Below are 16303 nucleotides of genomic sequence, written 5' to 3'. Positions count from 1 at the left end.
GTAAAGTATTAGCAAAGGAAGACCCACATTTTCCAAGGCCAAAGCTGGAAAAAAAAATATAGCATTTCCCAAATTTAAAATTAAAATACTCTTTCGGAGAAGCTTCAAGGATCTACCTCTAGTGCTAGTGAAAACCTAACTGCGTAACTATGGGTACAGAAGATCCTGATTGCAAGGGCCATGGTTTGGTAGATGTGCCATTACCTGCACAGCTACTGAGACTCTCAAGCTCAGCAGTATTTTCTCTGTAACTCCTCTGACCCAATACTGGAGGACAGGATGGATTTAAATGTCAGAACTGAAAGCAGCAGCCTGTGTCCTGTGCATGGGGAGGAATAAAGTTTTCTAAATTAGAATAGAGAAAATTAAAAAAATATATAGGAAAAAGGAGCAGAAATGACAGAAGGCGAGGACTTTGAGAAAAAGTTTTGACGGTGTGATACCAGGTTAGTTAGAAACAGGAGCCACACAATTAGACACAAGGATAGGAGAGAAGAAAGCAGGAGACTAAACTGTTTGTTTTTCAGGGAAAAGAGGAATGATTAAGTTTCTAACAATTACTGGTTTATAGTCCTGTCTCCTAGCCTCCACGATGATGACTTAGCTTCCTCTATGTGGCCTTTAATTCCCTGCCCCACTACACCTTTGGCTGCCTTCCTCTCACCTAATCACTAGATGAGCAAAAGCTGACATATGGTGCCTCTGATTTTAAGTGATGCATTTTTAAGTTTTGGCAGACCAAAAGGAACAAATAACTGTTGAGCTCGTGCTGTGGGCTTTCCTCCAGTGGGAGCAATGATTTAAACCAGAGCAATGATTTAAACCACTTTTTTTTTTTTTTTTTCTTTTCTCCTTTTTCCAGCCAGATTTTCATAAATATGTTGCATTTACAGAATTTGATCTACAAGGCAAATTGTAAGGGTGACTGGCAGGCAGCATAGGTCTTTTTTTCCTCTTAAAAGAAGAAACTATTGACAGATCAGAAAGTAAAGCTGGTCACTTCCATTGTGCAAAACATAAGGTTGGTGGGAGGAGGATGTCTTGTTTTGTCTTGGGACAGAACAGATGCGCTGGAATTGTACTTCTTTATAAATTGAGTGGGGTCAAACCCTACAAAGAGGGACCTGCTAAAGAGCAAGCAATCGCTGGTGGCAGGTCTTCACCTGGAATAAAGAAGATCTGGGCTTGAGTCCCATGTGTGTTAGACTGCTTTGACTTGAACCCATACCTTGTATTGCTGATGAATGCCAAGAACCTGGCAGACAGAGCAATTCTTTATCCAAGTCTTTTGAAACTATTATTCTTTTGCTGAGCCAAGAGACAGATGCTAGCTCCGTCCTCAGAGGTTTTGGCGTGCAGGTGGGGATGCTTGATTTTGAATGATTGGCAGATATACCAATTGAATAGCTGGTGATATTGCTGGGGGTGCCTGCTCTCTGTGACGTAAAATTTCATCCCATGTTCTAGAGAAATAATGGCTAATGAAGGCTTAATTTAAACTAAAATATATCAACAAAAGATTTGTTTTAATAGATTTAAAGATTTGCCTTAAAGCATTGTACTACAACTGATTTCACAGCAGAATTGTGAACGGCAGAGTAGTGGATGTCAGGTTAAATATGTGCACTAGGAAATAATGGTAGCTGCATAGTTAGAGAAAAGACTGTTGCCTGTGTGTCATCTCATTTCTCTATTTTTTAAATAAAACAAAAGCAGCATGTTGGACACAGATAACAGGTCTCAGAATTAAGACTTTGATGCTACAATTGAAAACTAGTGCTGGTATTGAGTAGATTGTGTGCTCTATTAAACTAGCATCTGCAAAGACTGACAGTGTAGCACTGTCAGGTTTAACAGTTGTAGCTATAGCAGAGGTGGTTTAATACCTCTGCTGTAAACTCTTCAAATGTCATAAATTCTGAAATACACTTAAAATTAAACTCTACACATCTGAAGTTAGTTACTCAATTGAGTTGAATTTTTACCCCATCTCCAGTACTTAGAAAATAAAAGCTCCATGTTTCCAGAGAGCACACAGCAGTGCAATCAGCAAGCTATAGCTGAACATCAAAGGAATGGGGGCAATAAGGAGAGGTTCCAGTTCAACATTCACTTAATTAAGAAGAATAACAGCCAGTTTAAATAAAGCAGAGCTCTTTCTCTTCATCAGCTGGTGTCTGTAAAGTCAGTGATTTTTCACTGCTACTAAAGCTGTGTGCTAAACGGGCCATACTTTGACAAAATTGCTGAAAATGATGGTACTGTTAGACAAGAATGTCTTAAAATGGACATTTCCCAAGCTGTTTTGCAGAAAAGTAAATAAAATTTGGGGTAGGCTTAAAATAACTTCAGGGCTTTAGTGTAATTAGAGAAATGGAGAGAGGGGAGAATATATTTCAGAAAAAAGGTAGAGTTGCCACCTCCTTTTTTATGTTAATGAGATTGCAAAATAATATGATGAGTTGGGCTTTTTAAAGGGTTATGTGAAAGTTAAACTCCAGTTGAAATCCCCACTTAATGCCTTTTCAGTAAAATCCTAGAAAATCAATGTTTCTCACTCTATATTGTGTTTTTAAAGCTCTTGAAGAGGAAAAAAAATGGGAAAATGTTTTCAGAAAAACTTTCCTCTATGCCTGTGTGAATACCTCATTTGTTCTGAGACAGAACTTGAAACTTATTTGTAACATGCCTTATACAAAAGTGTCATCAAATTTTTACAGGAATTTTAACACTGATGATTGACACACTGTCCACTTCCGTACAATGCAGAATTTTAAGTGAAATACTTGACATCTGTAAAGCTGAAATGAACAGTCAGGCTTGCACAGACTTCTTGTGGTTTGAGCTGTGTTTACTTTCCAAGGCAGGCAGGACAGGAGGGTGATAATTCCTCCTGCTCATCCTAGCAAATGGTGTGGTGGATACCCTAAGGGAGCTCTTGAAACTCATTTGAAACTTATGGTTATCACTAGTCCTGAAATCACCAGTCTCTTTCCCCTATTTCATAAGTTATTTATGTTTAGACTTTAGTATGCTTAGACTCTCTGAATGGCTGAGTGAGCAAATCAAGTTACGATACTGAAGTGTATAGTGAGTTTAATAATTTGTTATAAAGACATGTAATGCCAAACTGCTACCTTAAAGGGCTTGTAACACATTTTGAAAGCATTAATAAAACACTTTTTTTTTGTGTGTGGTTTTACTGAAAGCATGACTAAAGTGTGTTACAGAAACATGGATTGAGAGATCCTGAAGAAGGTGGATATAATCCCCTGTATTACCATGGAATTTGCACGTGCCAAGGTGTGGTGGTAAAACTGTAGAAGAAGATGGGAATACAGTGTACAATGGTTTTCAGTAAGACAAAGAACAAGTTGCACAGCTTGTTTGGGAGCTGCTGGAGTACTTTGGGGAAGCACCAAATGTGCTTGTCTGTCTCATACGTCCTTCTCTGCTTTTGGCCCTTGGCGGAGACAGGACGCTGGGCTCCAAGGACATGTCCAGCCCAGCACGGTTGTGCGTATGTTCTGGTGGCTCTCTCTAAAAAGGAAGGAAAAATAAGTCAAAGTCCTGTCTGATGCTAACTCTGAGCTATGCACAGAGATTGATTAGCAAGCTTTATGGACTAGTTCAGATGCTGCATCAGCTGAAAAAAACCTTTGTTGTTACATATAGTTATGTTTTTGTGCACTCATACCATTATCTTAGATCTGGATTTACTTCCCTGGTTCTACCTTTGTTACTTGTCCTATTTGTTAACCCTGAACACATTCTTTTCTGTGTTTCTGTGGTTGTCTGTGATGATGCTGACCATCTTTGGCAAAAAATCTTGGAAATTGATTAAAAAAACCCTATATAGAATAATAGCTGCTATTATTATTATTATTATTATTATTGTTATTGTTATTACTGTCATTATTATTATCATTCCTTTTGTATAAATAATTTATATATTAAGACACAGGGAGAAAATTCTGTATGGTTTGGTGGCAATAGCAGGGGCTGGAACTGCAGCTGGTTTGGGGTAAAAAATACAAACCTAAAAAGTCAGGTGGATAAATATTCTATTTACTTAAAACATGTGTATGTGTTTGTATAGTCTGTTTGTTCAAGGCTCATAGTGTGAGCAATGAATATTAATATTTTCATAGTGCAGGCTTATACTGCCCAAATTCTTGAGAATTACAACTGAAAATTGCTACTAAGTATCAGGTGTAAGTGGAATGTGCTGTAGCCCAAAATACAAACATGACTGAAATGGTTTGAAGGACTCTGCATTATAAAACTCCCATGTTCTATACTAGAAGGACCCCTGCCTGAATGTTTCATGTTGAGATTTGCTTCGTCGTGTGTGGTACTTGATTTGACTCTTTATTTTTAAAATACAAATTAATTAAGATAGAGAAATAAAGCTTTTCTTTTTTTAAGCTCATGATTTTTAATAACAATTTTAATATCATTTCTCTTAAGACTGTATATAAACAAGCGATTGTGGTCCCACAAGTTGCACAAGAGCTGTGAAAGCTCTTCTGTAAGACCTACGTCCGGATGATCAATGCCTGAGAAACCTGAGCAATCACATGCAGAGCCTTCTTTAATCTTGAAGGCCTTACTTACTGGGATTAGCCAGTTTTCCTGGAGTTGTTACAATAGATGACTCTAAATAGTAAGGCTGATCCCTTCCAGCAATGACAGCAAAAGTTTTTTCCACTGGAAATCTGTTAAAACGTACAATAAGATTTGCTGTAAGCATCATTTTCATTTTGCAGGTATCATGACAGGTAACTTCCTCCAAAAAGGGAAGTGTTTGGAGGGAACATTCTTTATGTGCTTCTAACAGGGATTGACTTTCAGGACATCCAGTAAAGAGCTCTTCTTGAATAGATTTCCTGAATGCCCTTCTATGGGCTTGAAAGTAACCACCATAAATTAACTATTCTAGCCTGAAAGGAATTAGTGCAACTGCTTTCAGACATCGTATGTAAATTTATAGAATGATTTAGATATTGTTTTATTGCATTTGGCAAAGTATAAAAAAGGGCATTCCCTTATATTGTTGGGCTGTGATTTGATCCTTCTAACATGCAGCTACCTGTGAATTCAGTAGATGTCTCAAAGAGATTGTAATTGCAAGAGCACTGAGGAGAGGCCATAAAAGAGATCTGATGAAGAGATTTGGATTTTACTTGGCCAACTGAAAGAAGTGAACTTGAAGATAATAGCTTCTCACTGCAGGATAGAGCAAGCAGCCAATCTGACCGAATGGTTTGTGAGCTAAGAAGGCTACTCGTTTTATTATAACTTGGGTGGTGTGAATCTCACGTGTGATCTGTTAGATAACTTTTCTGCCTTGGAAGGCTGTAGTCCAGCTTTTTAAAGCTGAAAAGGTTAGACTTGGGTTATGTTTCTAGGGGATGCATGCTTGGAGAGAATCAGGAAAATAATTCCTATTTAAATTCATTTTTTCTCTGCCTTAGGGAGAGATCGACAATATACCAAATAGCCGTTTCTGTTTCCAGATAATGAGCATTTCCATTGGTGTGTGCTCTGCTGTTTTTCAGAAATGACTAATGATACACATGATACAAACTTGCCTAAACATATTCTGTGGTCCTGATAGTTTCCATCTCTGTAATGTAGTATTTTAACTTCTGGAGTAAGTCATGCTTTTAAGACAGGGTGGGTGTAGTTATTCTAGTTGTGAAATGGAAACTAGGTTTCATGGTTTTGCCTCAATCAGGAACCTGTGCTTTAGCCTTTATTTTCTTCATACAGATTTTGTGAAGGACTTGACATTTCTACTTCCTTCCTCAAATATTGTTGTAAGGGGCTGTTAGCAAAGTAGAAATTCTTGCTCTCTTGAAAAGTCTGCACAAATTATGGTTGTTATGTTGAGTGTAACAGTGCTGAGTTCAAGTCTCAGGTGTGTCTCTGACCATGGGTAAATCCCTTTATTTCTCTTTCTCCATCAGTAAGTCTATACTATACAGTTACGGAAAATCTAACAGCTCTGCACAATTCTTGAGCCTTGATGTGTTAGAGAAGCTACATGAACCGATGCACAAGTATGTTTCCAATATTTAGTGTTTGGATAAAGCACAAGGGATTTCAGACTGACCGATTTTTTGGCCTGAAGTTTCTGTATTTAAGATTGTACTTCATGCGGAACTAGTCTCCACTTGATAGCATGTATTTTGCATTTAACTTTGTATGCAATGAATCTTGGACTTAACACAGTCCAAAGTCAAAGTAATGTGTGCCCTATTTAAGTAATGAGCTATTGATTTTAAAATTACTCATTTAATTACCATAATATATGGAACTAGTAATATTCTGAAAACTCATCTCTGGAATGGATGCTGTTTAATTTCAGTTTGAGGTGGGACAGAAATGGGCTTTAAGGATTTTACTCATGGAAATTCAGTGTGTCGCAGATAGCAGGGACTGTTCAGCCTCATTCAAGAGCCAGAAACCCAGAAACTGTACTCAAAGCATCTGTGAAGAAATGCCTATTGCTGTTGCTTGAGCTCAGACCTCTGAACGGGCTTGTAATTTCATGTCGCCTTTGTCACTGGTAGCTATAACCTGTGTGCATTCTCTTGCTAAGTTATTTACAACGCCTTCAGGATGAAACATATGCTGCCAGGAAGGCTCGTTGTGAGAAATTTTGACCTACTTTTACATTTGGCAGCACTTTGCCTGCCAAGATCAGGTAGACTGTGAACAGACCTTCAGCATGTCTTCAGTGGAGAGGTCCAGTCTGACATTGAGATAAAAGAACTCTGTCATGGCAAAGCAAACAAAAAGCAATATTGCAAACAGCCAGGGGTTAAACATCTTTCCCCCTCTTCCACCCCTTTCTCTCAGGGATGCAAAAGTGAGTTTGCTGGGAGAAAAGTGGTGTGGAGGTTGCAAGTTCGGTTCATTTCTGTGTGCGTGTTTATTTCCATCCTTTTTCTGCTGCTGGTTCTTAGCTCTGCAACACTGGGGTGCGTGTAGAGAATCAATTTGCTTTCTGTGATTGCTTTAAACAAGTTTGAACTGCTCATACCATAAGATTATTGCAGGTCCCCTTCTGCTAGCATGTAAATGAGAAGAAATGGCTACACGTCTGATGTTTTCAAACCTACATTTTTGCTTTACAGTCTGTGATGGAGTTCTTATGTAGCACAAGACTAAAGTATATTAGTAAGCTGTAAATACAAGTATTTACGTAGGTCAAGTAATAGGGATCAGTTTGTATATTTTATTACCAAAAATTCATATTGTGCTTCTCCTTCCCCTCCCTTTCCCCTCCCCCTTGCACGTAAAACACAAAACTTTGTAAAATTTTGGCAGTTTAGTATTCCCATTTTCAATGTCTAAATTGAAGTTTAAAACTGGGTAGTTTATGCAATAAATGTGCTGTACATGATAAGAAAATCATAGCTGGTTTTTGTACTTTTAATCTGAACAGTCATAGACCTCTACATTAGGAAGGTGTGTGACTTGCTAATGCCTGTTTTAATGCCTGTTTCATTAGGTGACTGTGAAAGGGCGCTGTGACTTGTGTTTAGGTGTAGATGGCTGACGTTGATCAGGTGAATTGATCTTGGGGTGCTGGTTGATGGCTGGCTGGATGTGAGCCAGCAGTGTGCCCAGGTGGCCACGGCGGCCAGCAGCCTCCTGGCTGGTAGCCGAACCAGCATGGCCAGCAGGGCCAGTGCCTGTCCCCCTGTGCTGGGCACTGGGGCGGCTGCCCCTCGAGCCCTGGGCTCAGCTCTGGGCCCCTCATGCCAGGGGTCATGGAGGGGCTGGAGCGTGTCCAGAGAGGGAGAACAAAGCTGGGGAAGGGGCTGGGGGTCAGGGGGGACCTGATGGCTCCCGACAGCTGCCTGGCGGGGGCTGTGGGCTGCGGGGGTTGGTCTCTGCTCCCAGGGAACAGCAACAGGACAAGAGGGAATGGCCTCAGGTGGCACCAGGGGAGGTTCAGGGTGGGTGTCAGGGAAAATGTCGTCACTGGGAGGGTGGTCAGGCACTGGGACAGGCTGCCCAGGGGGTGGTGGGGTCACCGTCCCTGGGGTTTTTGAAGAAATGCATAGAAGTGGTGCTTAGGAGCATGGTTAAGTGGCAGGCTTGGCAGTGCTGGGTCAACAGTTGGACTTGTTCATCTCGAAGGTATTTTCCAACCTTAGTGATTCTATGATCCCAAATTTTCTTGAGCACTGCTTTTGGAACTTAAGCCTTCAGTGTTTTAAGGAATGATATTATGGATTTATTTGGTTTTGTCAACAAAAATGACAGAATCAGAGCAAGGTTTGATGAGGTGCCTAGCTAACAGGCTTCTGAATTTGTTATTTTAATGAATTGAGCTGAGTGTGGGATTTGTGTAGGGGAGCAGAGGGGTGTTCTTTGAACCAAACACTTTCTGTGCTTGGGTTCTCAAAAGTAGCCTTCTGACTTCTATTAAGCTATTGATTGTTTACAGGGAAACTTGAAAGAAATGGGTTTTATTAATTTGACCGTGTATTAAGAGAAAGGCTGGAGATAGCTTTACTCTTGGCTCTTCAGTGGATAAAGTATGGAGCCCCACCTTGAAAATATGAGTGGTGAAATGAAGAAAATAAGCCAGTATGCTTGTAGGTTCAGCCAGTTTCTATAACATTAGGACATTGATGGAGGGCTTCACTGCAAGTGTGTGGGCTCTGGGCATTACATATTCCATCCCACATTGATATCCCTGGACAGGAGTGTGTTCAGCTTTCTCAAGAAATAGGCACTTATTATATCCTTTCCCTAGAAGGGGTATTAATTGTAAGAAAAAGCAATTTCTGACTTATATAGTAAATAATAATAAGTTGAGAGACAGTATTCAAAAGCTGGTGTTACTTACGGAGATCATCTGTTGCTCAGAAAGTCACCATTGTGGTAGTTTTAATTCATGTGTAGTGTTTAAATACTCTGTAGTTTGGATGATGTAATTCCATCACAACTTCAGCAGTAACACAAAGTTGCATCCCTCAGAGTTGGAAAGTCACCAAAAGGATAATCTGTGATACACAGAAGATCTGGAGTTTGGAGGCTGTCCATTGGTGTCCTGATATCATCATCCTTGTCTTTGTTCAGAGCCTTATATACAAAGGTCACGCCAATTTTTCTTTAGTTTCCTCCTCCCCTTGCTGGATTTTTAATGGCACTGAAGCAGATCCGGTCTCACTGTGCTGAGTGCTTTAGTGACCAGACTCTGTACAAGACCAGTGGTAACAGTAGCTGGCTAGTAAAAAATTAGGAAAAGCAAACTTGCTCATACTTGTTTCTATCTGAAATAGTTTTGTAGGTATTTTAAAGTCAACCTAGCAGCATGTTTTGCACTGCTTATGATTCATGAATACTTAACCCCTGACACTGTCTTTGTTCAGAAGAATGTCTTGCAACATGTGCTGTGTAATGGTTTTATACCGAAAAGAGCATTCAAAAGGTGGTTTTTTTCTTTTTTTACTTTGAGCTTATTTTTAGTAACCTAATGTTTCATGAAACCCGCTAAACAACTCAAGGCTTTTACAGATCATTCCCTGTATGTGAAAGGTCCCATTTTAGTGTGGATTTTATACATTTTCTTCATCTACCGTCTACTTTTTTCTTAGCCAATGACAGTAAGATTCCTAAGGCTACTTTCTCTTTAAGGACATACTGCTTACATAAATAGTCCTTTACACCATCTCCTTGTTTTATAATATTGTTTATCAGAAGATAGGAAATATTCCTTAGAAATGTGTTTTCCTGATTGTGCATGCCTTGTTACTATTTCAATTATGCAGATTCTTGATGCTGTGGAAATTTGTGCTTGATGACGCCAAGGCAGCTGCACGTTGTTAGCATTGTAGGCTGTCAGATGATCATGTGGGATTCTTGCAGCATGCAACATTCAATAGGATTGAAAAAGGGCTTTTGATGCAAGGCATAGCTTTCAGAATATATTTGTGCCTTTTAGTTAGCTAATAGAAAATCATAATTTATTATCTTTAAATTTAAAATGCTGCCTCATTTTTCTTCTGGTTGGTTTCATTTTGGCTTCACTAGAAGATGCATCTGGTACATCCACGATTGAGGAGTTTATTAATGATACTGTCGTTCAGTTCACTTACTTTTTTTCCTTTTAGAGTCCTAGCTAGCCCACAGATTACATGATCACATGTTCATTCAGTCATTCATATAGAATACAAACCACCATGCATGATTTCTTCTTCTTTCTTTTTCCTTTCTGCCTTTTTTATTCCCTTTAAGTTGCTTTGTCATGTTCTCTTTTATCATTAAGCTTAGTCTTTGTCTTCCCCTCGCTACTATTTGTTCTATATTTTCCCATGCTTGGTTACTGCAATATTATTTGATTAACGGGCTGTGATGATGATGAACCTGCACACTGGAGGAGCAGCTACTACAGTGGTGATGAAGGGATGTAATAATGGTCGCTATCCTCGGAATTCTCTCTACAGTGACTGCATAATAGAAGAAAAGGCAGTGGTCCTGCAGAAAAAAGACAATGAAGGATTTGGATTTGTGCTCAGAGGGGCAAAAGGTATGTGCTTCTGTGTGTGTGTGTGTGTGTGTGTGTGTGTGTGATGTGCACTGGCATGAAGAAATTTATATATCTCTGAATATAAGCAGGAATTATTCTTGGTGCACTTGGTTGCTAGACAACAGGATTCTCTGTATGCTATACTACTCAGACGGATTTTAGTGGCTTCTGTCTGAAGCAGTTTGCATTTTTACATAGGAGAAGCACTGTATAATCATTTGGGGGGGGAGAAAGTTTTGTCTGTATTTTTATTGTGTTGGTATATGTAATATTTTGTCATTAATCTGTTTTGTTATGCAGTTTACCTAACTATGGGAAACCTGCTTCCCTTATAAAACCTGCTTCTTTATTTCAAATGTCAGTCTATTTAAATAGGTCTACGAATAGAAATAGACAAGAGAGTGATGTTTTGTTTAAAATAGGTGTGGATCTTCTGCAAGGTGACATTGGTGCAGTTTTAGTATGAAAATATGATCTTTTTTTATATCTTCAGAAGCTGCACGTATGTTGCATGGCCTGTAGTGTGCTCATTTTAAAAGCTGTTCATATGTTAAACTGCATGTTACTTTTCTGTAGACTAAAATCTGTAATAACGGCATTCTCAAGAGTTAAAAAAAGCATTCTATTTAATGCTTTGCTTTTTAACTTTTCAGTCCAGTTTGCTCCTTTTGTATTTAAAAAAAAAAAATGATGGTATGTCCCATCTCTTGCTCCCCCTCATTTTACATGGGTTCTCCCTTGCCTTGCTTGAGCATGAAAATTATTCCATACCTTCATTCTTGGGACATCGTTTTTGCTTTCCCTGGTTCCCCACCCCTAAACCAGTGCCACCATAGATTTTCAGTGTTGTAAAAGCTTTTCTAATTTTAGCTAAGTAAAAATTTTTGGACTTGTGCTAACAAAGCCAGTAGCGCTACCTTTTAGCTAACCCACTGGCACGAGTTGTCCGTGCAGTGAGCAGAGGTTGCTCCTTCTGTGTAAGCCCAACAATTATCCTCAGATTTTCTCTGTAACAGCGAGGGCACCTCAGGTGAAAGACCCAAGGACTTTTCTGCTTGTATGTGTACGTGACACAGAGAGGGAGGGGGCTGTTACAAGGCCTGCTGTGCCTCCTCTCCTAAAAAGTGATTTCTTCTGCTAGCTTCTATGTGATATACATCTAAATCTAGAAGAAAAAATCAGTTTTCATCCTTTCCCATTCACTGCATCCCCCCAGTCTGGCCAGGTGCTCTCTTCTGGCTACAGAGCATAATTCATTTTGAGTTGAATGTTGCCAGAGTTGCATACAAAAGGGTTACTCAAACTAAAACTGAATATACTGGAATACTCAGAATCCAGCTATTGCCTCATACAGCTTGATTTGGTTTGTGTCAGTAAAGCAGCATGTATTTCTCTCTCTGAAGACCTGTGGATTGCTATTGCAGAGAGATTGCACTCTTTTCCCAGCATTGTGATACCCTCTGAGGCAGAGTCCTCTTACTTTTAGCACCCACCATTTTTTAACCATAAATTTAAATGGCCAATAGCAGGCCTTTAATCAAGTGGTATTTGCAAGCACTCCGTAACTTTCTTTTTTTTAATGTGGTATTTATTTTTAAAGCTGACACACCAATTGAAGAATTCACCCCAACTCCAGCCTTTCCTGCTTTGCAGTACCTGGAATCTGTGGATGAAGGGGGAGTAGCATGGCAAGCTGGCCTGAGAACTGGAGACTTTTTGATCGAGGTAGGAGATCCTGCACTTTGATTCTCAGTGCTCTGTTGGGGAAATAGTGATGTTCCCTTTGTAGAAATTACTTTGGAAAAAGTGTGTGATGCTTCTGAGCAGCAAGTTCAGTGGGCTAACACCAATGATGGACTTCACTTGCTCTATTTTAAAATTTCATGTAGCATTTACGAAAGCAGTTAGAAAGAACAATGTTCAGGTTAGCTGGGAATTTTCTCTTTGTTCTTTTTTTATTTTGGAATACACTGTCAGAGAAATATGGGAGTTTTTCTTCTTTGCATTAGTGAATTGAAATTGAGGTTAATTTCAATATCTATTGTAGGCTGTAAGTTCTGTGGTCTTCTAAATATTTTTACAGAATCACCAAATGTAATGACTTTTTATGCAACTATTTCTGCAATTAGAAATATCAGTGGTCTAGTGCTGTTTAGAAACTATGGGGAATAAAGCAAATTACTTTGGCTTGACATGAATTATTTCCAAAAATGCACTGTAAATACAGTCATACAAAAGATAAGCAATGGACGTTATTGCAGTATAAATTACTTTATAAAAAACGTATATTTAAATACTCTCTTTGTTCATACCAAAAATGTCTTCATGTTTATTATTTTGGAAAATTTTTGGTTGATATTTTAGGTTGTCCTTAAATAGTCAGTACTCCTTTTTAGGTTACTGGGCAGTTGGCAACACTATCACAATTTGGGATTTTCTTCCTCTTCCCCCCACAACCTTTTGATGACCAACAAAGCGATGCTGTGATTCTGTGAAACTCAGTATTTAAAAATAGGTCTTTCAGGATGGATTGAGCAAGTCTTGTCTGTAAGATCTACTTTTTTTATTTTATTTATTTTTATTTTTTCTTCTTCAGGGTCATATGGTTTTTTTTTGAAGTATTTACTGGTGCTACAACATTATTGCTGCAGAGCTGGCCTTCGCATTTGGGAGAGGATGTAATATGCAGCTTTTATTTGTTGTGTGCATTGAACTCCCATAGTGATTGAATTTAAATAGTTGCATCGCTTCATCACATTGTAAACATGAAAGAACAGGCTTTGCAGACTTCTGAAGTAAATAATGTGCATTTTTATCTGTGTCTTCAAAGCGCATTTTTCTTACTGTTTGTTTACTTAAGAATAAGCTTTTAGCAAATTGTTAAACAGTAGCTTACAAATGGTACTGATATATACTCTGTGCAAGGACACTTTCAAAACTATGATCATTGACGTTAGGTCAGGTTTTTTTAATGATGCTTTATGTTTAGAAGTTGATTCCTTATTAGGCTTTTATTCTGTAGGAAGTATGAATAGTCTGCACTGACTGATTTCACAGGTAGATTTGAGGGTGAATAATGTGTAATTTAATGGAGAGGATCACAGAATGATAACTATGCATATGGATTTTTTTAAGATCTCTGAAGGGATGCAAGAAGTCTGTGTAACTGATTCTGCACAAAGCTTTACCAGTTTTCTGGCAAATGATGGAAGAATTATAATTGTCTAGGCAATTTACTCCTAGCTTTAGCTTTTAAACAGCTAAACAGGCACATGCATTGCTGGATCAGTACATTAATGTATATTCTACACAGTTCAGCATATTTGTAATTATTCTGAAAGAAGCAGTTGTTACATGCGAATCAAATCCATTTCTGTGTAATAGATTTTCATTGGGGTTATTCTGTTTGGAATTTTGTGACAATTAAGAGAATACGGTAATCCTGAGAAATCACAACTTTGCTGTTGCTGAAGACTTTTATGTTGGAGAAAAGCGGGATTTTTTCTGTTTTGTGAACCACATGTGCAGTGCACAGTGCTGTCTAGCTATAGAAAGCCATCTTTGGAGGCATTTACACTGATGCAAAAGATGCTACTGTTGAAGTATGAACGAGTGGTCCACGTGCACTTCTAGGAACCCCAAGCTACTTTACATCTTGTGTTGAACCAAGAAGAGTTAAATGTACGGCCCATCACAGTGAGTGGTTAGCATAACTAGTGTAGTTAGACTCTCTTACTGTTAAATGATTTCTCCCATGACTCTGAAGTTTATGCTGCTGTGTGTAAGTGCCACCTCAACCATTTGGAAGTAATACAATGCATTTATCATAAATGTCACATGAATAATAAAAGAGTTAATGGGTGACCGGGATCCTAATTAGTCCCATTTATAACACTTGCGGCAAGTGTCAGGCTTTGGGGGAAGTGAGCGTCCAGTTTGGCACGGGGCAAAATGCAAGGGAGAGCAGATGTTTTGCTCCTGCTCAAGGAGGTTCAGTGGCTTGGGGTCATGGAGGTAAGGGGAACCTTTGCCCTTACTCCTCACTGTGGAAAGGCAGGTTTGACAGGAAGATAGATCCTTTCTTTGGAAGCAGGAGAGATCACGATGGCGGGTGAAGAGAATTTCTTCATGTTTAGTTATGGTCTCTGGATCTTCTGAAGGAGATAAAACTTCAATGATCAGCTACTGAGCATAGTAAAGTAGTTCGACGTTGAAGATAATGTGGGTTGAGTAGAACAAATAAAAGAACTATACAGAAAAGGGAGAAGAGGTGTTGTCTTGCTTGAACAGGTGAGCAGAGTAGATACTAGCTGGAACAGGATTGGCACAGTATCGTTTGAGTTTTTATCAAGTTTGCGGTTTTTTTGATATCAGTCATGTGATACTGATTTGTCCAACCTGCACAATTAATTTTAATATGAGACTTCAGAGATTTTGTTAAACTTCAGAAATGGTGTTCACAGACTCTACATTGAAATTTCTGACAATATATGTTTTTTCTTCTTGCTTCCAACCCAGCCATATTTTTTATGATAAAAATTGTAATGTGTGCGGTAGCTTTTCTGGATAGAGCGCAAGTAACATGTATTGGAAAAGTGCATGAGTAGTTTTAGAGCTGAAACAGTCAGCTAGAGACAGCTGTCATTATATGTGCATTTTCTAAGGTGTTCAGCAGTTGCTGATTCATGTGATTTTTTCTTAGCTTTGATAAACACTCAGCAATGGAGTATGGTTATGACTTGGTTGTTATAAGAGAGATTGTATAGCTTGCCCTATTTGCCAGTTTTCACTATTTTAGTTAATGTTTTCTTGAATCTTGGTATCTGCCCAATTAAAAAGGCAGATAAAAAAGCAACATATTAGGGCAAGTGCTCTACAACCTAAAAATTACAGTTTCCATCAGAAGGGCATTTAAAAAACTGCAGCCATCATTAATGTAGACACCAATTCTAAAGCCATTGTAGCTCACCATTAATTCATCAGAATGACTAGGTTTCTATACTACACCTGGTCAAGTTTGTAAATCCTTGATCAGAAAAAATCAAACCATAAGCTGATTTGATTTGTTACTTGAAATGTTTGCAAGAAATGTATTAGCTTTAACTCAAAACCTCTTATTTATGAATAAACTTTATGTGCCTAACCCTTGTTACCTTTGTCTAGTGTAGTAGTCAAACAAAGCATAAACAGAGGAGCCGCTGAATACTATTGTTCAGTGCTGCCTCAAAACATGATTTACAGAATTCTCTAGGTTGGTGGTGTGTTTTCTTTTGAGATTTGCTTTGATGATGTATACAAGTATAACCATCTTCAAGTAAAAAGAACCAAGTGGAAGAGGGTTTTAAACTCAAAATAGTTTTTGTTTTGTTTTGTTTTTTAGTATAGTAGGGTATAGACTATCTTATTAAATTAAAACCCAGTGGATTTTAACTATTTGTTACGGTTGTACCCATGAGTGTGCAGCTGTTTTGCAGGTGTTGAATGATGTGTTGTGTGGGGATTTTTTGTCTCCCACGGAGCATATCTTATACCAAACAACGGTGTTATAGTATCAATACTTAGAAAATTAAACTAATTCTGTAATATTGTACCAGAATAATGCACTTTTTCTCTAAACGAGGGATTGTAGTTTGCATTATTGTGCCATAAAATCACTTATTTTCCCAGATAAATTGAAGTGTTATTGTCTTCAGAATAGCATGGCTGCTTATTTACATTCCAGTTAAAATGTAAACTAGATAAAACCAG

General features: G+C 38.5%; 1 protein-coding gene across 9 annotated transcripts in view; it reads left to right on the top strand.

The window, feature by feature from the left end:
- SHANK2 (SH3 and multiple ankyrin repeat domains 2) overlaps window positions 1-16303 on the top strand; it is a 354838-nt gene that overhangs the window by 202966 nt on the left and 135569 nt on the right. For all 9 annotated transcript variants that reach the window (XM_037402231.1, XM_037402233.1, XM_037402227.1 and 6 more), the window contains 2 exons: window positions 10473-10555; window positions 12156-12280. In XM_037402231.1, coding sequence (XP_037258128.1) covers window positions 10473-10555; window positions 12156-12280 — 208 coding nt within the window. The remainder of the gene's footprint in view (window positions 1-10472; window positions 10556-12155; window positions 12281-16303) is intronic.

The sequence above is a fragment of the Falco rusticolus genome, chromosome 10 (assembly GCF_015220075.1).
Source record: "Falco rusticolus isolate bFalRus1 chromosome 10, bFalRus1.pri, whole genome shotgun sequence".
NCBI lineage: Eukaryota > Metazoa > Chordata > Aves > Falconiformes > Falconidae > Falco > Falco rusticolus.
Note: the sequence above shows the minus strand (reverse complement) of the source record. Positions and strands in the feature narration are given on the sequence as shown.